At 40.3% G+C, this 5,510-nt stretch overlaps 1 protein-coding gene across 1 annotated transcript; it reads right to left on the reverse strand.

Annotated features, from left to right (window-relative positions):
* Nucleotides 1–864: 864 nt before the first annotated feature.
* On the reverse strand, nucleotides 865–3,228 carry RLN1 (relaxin 1). The gene is given in 2 exon segments (NM_001082320.1): nucleotides 865–1,362; nucleotides 2,931–3,228. Coding segments are annotated over 2 exon segments (537 nt in total). The 5' UTR covers nucleotides 3,139–3,228; the 3' UTR covers nucleotides 865–1,033.
* Between the last annotated feature and the right edge of the window lie 2,282 nt (nucleotides 3,229–5,510).

Below are 5,510 nucleotides of genomic sequence, written 5' to 3' on the forward strand. Positions count from 1 at the left end.
AAAGTTGGATTGTGTTAGTTCTCTAGATTTGTTCTCCTTCAATATTGTGTTGGATATTCTGGGTATATTTCCTCTTCATATAAACCTTAGAGGGGCCCATGTTGTGGTGCAGTGGGTTAAGCCACCACTTGTGATACTGGCTGCCTATATCAGAGCCATATCTGAGTATAGTTTTGATGCTTGATTTTTTTTTTGAATTGTGTTGTTTGCTCCTTTTTATCCTATGCATATCTATGAGTTTTTGTTTTATGAATACTATGAGGCTCACATAAAATATCATATAGTTACAGTAGACTGTTAAACTCATAGCAGTTTAAATTTGATTCCTTAAAATAACTATACTTTTATTCCACATCCTTCAGCCACCATTTTATATTTTGGATGTACATATTACATCTTTTTATATGGTGTATAACTTAAGGAGTTATTATAGCTATTTTTTTAAATTTATTTCACAGGTAGAGATATAGACAGTGAGAGAGAGAGAGAGAGAGAAAGGTCCTCCCTCCATTGGTTCACTCCCCTAATGGCTGCTACAGCTGGCGCTGCACCGATCCAAAGCCAGGAGCCAGGTGCTTCTTGCTGGTCTCCCATGCGGGTGCAGGGCCCAAGGACCTGGGCCATCCTCCACTGCACTCCCGTGCCACAGCAGAGAGCTGGACTGGAAGAGGAGTAGCCGGGACTAGAACCGGTGCCCACATGGGATGCCAGCACAGCAGGCAGAGGATGAACCAAGTGAGCCACGTCACTGGTCCCTTATTGTACTATTTGAATAACTGTCTATGCTGTAGCTGCATACATTGCCAACTGTCTCTTCATTGGGAAATTTTGTCATACTTTAAAAAGCAAAAGCAATACCAGCACTGCACAGACATACCATTTATTATAAAATGAACAATGCACAAACCTTCAGCTGTGGAGGTCTTATATTCTAGTAATCAGTAGCATCCTGACAGAATTATAAGTGAAAATATCAAGAATACATGTGAAATACACATGAAAATTATGTGAAATCTATGCAGTTATCTCCATCTCAGCAATACATAAGAAGATAATATCTGGGACAACCATATTTGCAACATTCTTCAGGCAGACTCTCAGAGAACTGTCTCTTTTTTCGGGAGAAAGTATTCGATTCTGAAGCCCTGCTACCTTCCACTCCTCTTTGTATATTCTGAATAATTTTCTTAAATTCTTCAAAACTAACATTTGACTTCTTCAATGTAGGTAGGTATTGTAGATACAGCTTTGATGGCTGCTTCTCAAATAGTGTTGCCGTCAGCTCCTGTGGCAAGTTAGGAATGGATTCCAACATAGTATTTGCATTTTCTGCATCTTTCTTGATGGATGATGGCACAGTTTCTATTAAGTTAAAGAAATTGGGGGTAGAAAGAAAAATATGAATATCAAGGAGTATCAGACAGATTGCATGTGCCTATGTAGAGAAATGGAAAGCACTGTCTCAATCTAATTGAATATTGAAACAAACAATCAGCAAGTGTCTTAATATCTGAACCATTTATTATACTTATAGATTGAAGTACTACAATCCTAGCATTCTTCTGCTTATTCCACTTGGCTTCTGTAATCTCTCTCATCCCTTCCTTGCTTTCAATATAGTACTTTTCACTGTCTGACCTAGATCTGTCAACTTTCTGAAGTAATGTTGATCATCAGAAACACTCAGTTTAAACATAACTGGATTTTTTTTCAACCTGAGTAATTTTATTGCATTGCTAGGCAACTTCTGAATTCTGAGAGTAACCTTTGAAAAGAAAATTGCTTATTTAAGTTTTCAAATCATGGTGGCAAGAATCTTTTTTATATGTAAAGTTCTCTTTATTTATTTGGAAGCCAGAGTTACGGGGCGGGGCGGGGCGGGGCTGGGGCACAGAGAGATCTTCCATCCACTGGTTCATTTCCCAAATGACTACAATGGCCAGGTCTGACCCAGGCCAAAGTCAAGAGCCAGGAACCTCATCTGGGTCTCCTATGGGGGTGCAGAGGCCCAAGCCCTTAGGCCATCTTCAGCTTCTTTCCCAGCTGTGTTAGCATAGAGCTAGACTGGAAGTGGAGCAGCTGAGACTCAAACTGGTGCCCACGTGGGATGCCAGCATTGCAAGTGGTAGCTTTACCAGCTATGCCAGAATGCTGACCCCAAGGTAGAATTTCTAAAAGCTCTGATAGAATCAACAGGGGATATAAGTCTCTGACAGCCCTCAAATGTATATGTAACAATTTCTCTCCCCAGAGTGTTTACTGAAAATCGATTTCAGTTTATATTAGAGAAATGGGTTAAATGAACACCAATCAATAGTCATAGACTTCCAGAAGAGATTAGCATTGGCTGTCACATGTGTTTACTAATGTACTCTGTATGGTATTTGTTCCAGTGTTGTGGATCATGCAATATGCTGGCCAGATGCAAACTTTGAAACTTGGGCTGGGATCATGGTGCAACTAGCTAACATCTTCCTTCTTCTTTATACCCATTCATTTTAGTTAAAGTTTCATGGACTGTTTCCATGTTGCTGGTACTGCCAGGGAGGAAGTAAATATATATATATATATATATATATATATATATATATATATGAAAAGAAAACATCTCCTGCTTCAAAATCTTTCTGTTGTATAAATCTCCTAACCTTACCTATCTCAATTATTTAATTTGACAGTTTTAGCCCAAGGAAATGAGAAATTCTGGTAAAGCTAAAATAGTAGTTAACAAACCTGAATCAGAGCATGCTGCTCTTCTTCATGGACAGCAAAACTGTCCTTCAGCTTGTTTAATAAGGTGTTAATTTTGAAATAATGGAAGCAAAGAAGCCAGGAGATGTAAATCTAAGTGTGAATACCCAATTGCTGCTTATCAGAGAAAACCAGGCTCCTTTATCTAGGCAGAATTGTCGAAGGATAGAAGTACTCACCTGCAGCTGGTCCAGAACTCAGAAAGGGGTTTTCTGGACTCGGAGACTCTCTTTCCAAGTGGACATGGCCACAGACTTCGATCGCGGTTCTGACAAAATCATTACGGCATATCTTAACATTCTCCATCATCCATTCATACGTGACTCTTCCAGTAACTTGGCCCTGGAGGAGACAGAATCCTAGAAGGTAGAACAAGAGGGCAGGCATCCTCGGCTGGTCTCTTCTGCTCCGGGTTTCTCTGCTGTCTTTGGCAGCCGCCTGTGCTTTCGCCGACTGAAGTGGGCCTGGGTGCTTACCCTGGGCTCCAGGATGCTGCTTCTACCTGACTCCACCAGGCTTTTATATCCCCTGGGCTGCCACTGAGTTCTTGCGTCACTGGTCCCAGCTCCACCTCTTACCCCACCCACCTCCACGGAATTTTCTCCCTTGGCTCAGATTCACCCTCTCCACCTTTCCTCTATTTCCCCATTCTTCTGTCCTTGCCCTTTTTGTGTTTTCTCTCTTTTCTCACCCTCAAACTATTTTGTATACCTGCGTCAGTCATCCTACGTTTGGAGACATTCCTTTATCTTAGAACAAGGTGTGGCCATTACACTAAATTACATCAACAGAACTAAAACTGACATCACCTTCTAATAACTTGGAATTTTCCAGTGTGAACATCTACCACATAACCTTCTAACTCAAGTAAGATTGTAGTTAGATTAATTATCATAATGTCTGTTAGGTCAGTCCTTAAAAGTGTATTGGGTCAATGGGTAAACTGTTGACAAGAGAAAGAAAATCGATGATGTATACTCTGACTCTTGGTAAATTATTAACATTTCCAGTAGCATCATTTTAGGTTTGCACAGTAATGTCTAAAATTTATAATTTACTTTCCTCATTGAAATTTCCTCCTACTCCTCTGGGAGATAATTTGGTTATAGTCAGTTATCTGAGTATTTTAATTTGAAATTATATTTTTTATCACCAGAGACCAGAGAGAAAAGGAGAGAGAGTGAGAGAACAAAAAAGGAAAGAAAGAGACGTGAAATCCCACAATCCTAGAAAGAATAGTTTTAATAATATGTTATAACACAAAATTATATATCATTTATTCTTCTGCTTCTTTTTTAAAAGGAATTTATTAATACATTAGATACTCAGGGCCACAGCAAATGCATGCTAATTACTACAACAATTTTCAAAATTTGGTAAAAAGTGGTTTTAACACCATTTAATTAAACTTCTAAAAACTTCAACACCATTTGAGATAATATGCTCACTAAACAATACTTCTAGTCGTACAGTAAATGTTTCAGTGCAATAGGTTTGTTGTAGGCATGGAGGGCAAGTTTTTCAAAGCCTCATACAATGAGTTGAATGCAACTCACAGAGGTAGCAAGCATAGACAACAAAGATGTACTATATCAAGCAAAATATATTCCACAAAGAGAATGAAAGCAGGCCTCTGAGAAGAGTTCAGGGCTATAAAGCCAAAAAACTGTAGGAGCCTGCCTGTGGGAAGAATTTGGAGCCCGAATTTAATTTGGATTCTTAATTTATAGCCAATTTAGAGAGGGAGGAGGGTCACTGTCAGGTAACTTGTGGCAGAAGATGGGAGTGGAGAGATGTTGTCAGGGAGGCCCAAGCTGAAAGTTCTCTGATACAATGCCTCATGTCTTTTTCAAGATGAGCTTCAGCTGCTCTCTCCTTGGATGTGGCCTGGATTGGTCTTTATCTCCTGCATGCAGGCAGGTAGTCTGTAAGCTAGCTACTTTTCAAGCTGGTATCTTTAGCAAGTAAAACAAACCATTTCAGTTCAAGCAACTAAAGCAGCTTTAGCTTTTTCTGACTCTTTCTGAATTTTCCTTTTTCTTGTTGTTTCTCCCAGACCCCAGCTGCCTCCTGCGTCAGCTTCATTTCTGAAAAATATCCACTTGATGACACAGTGAGACAGTGTCATCTGGAGGAAAGAAAAGCCACTGGGAAAGGCAGAGATGTTCCTCCTCTGCTCGCAGAGAGATTCCTTCTGTCCCCCCATTCTTTAAATAATCTTTGTTTTTATTCATTGCACACCATACCGTCTTCACCCTGCAAAAGCTGCTGCACAGATCACCAGCAGTCTGGTCAAATTGAGACAACTTCAAATGGCCTGGGCATATGTCCCCTCTCCACTCTGTTCTGCAGAGAAGGTCCTCCAGCCAAATAACATTTCTTGTCAATAGAAGCGTGCACAGTTCCTATTTATCCTTAAGTAGAGAAATCTAGTTCTCTGCAAGCCCGCAAAAACCTGCAAAGAAGCCAATCACGTCTTATGCTAACCAGGAGTCACCCCAGCTTCTTGATACTCTAAAGCCTGCCTGACACAGCCCTTGCTTCTTCAGTCTGTTCCCAGTGGCAGCTTCCATGATACCTTGCGTGGCATACAGTGCTCTCTTCTTCTATACTCTGAGTATATTTGATTAATAAGTTGTTGTCAGCGTCATCTGTCCAGTGTCAATTGTTCCATGTTTGTGGTCTGCACAGCCACAGCCTAAAGCAGGAACCGCTTCCTCTCTAATAAAATGGATAGGAGGTAATTAAAACAGCCATGG

This window comes from Oryctolagus cuniculus, chromosome 1, assembly GCF_964237555.1.
Source record: "Oryctolagus cuniculus chromosome 1, mOryCun1.1, whole genome shotgun sequence".
Classification (NCBI taxonomy): Eukaryota; Metazoa; Chordata; class Mammalia; order Lagomorpha; family Leporidae; genus Oryctolagus; species Oryctolagus cuniculus.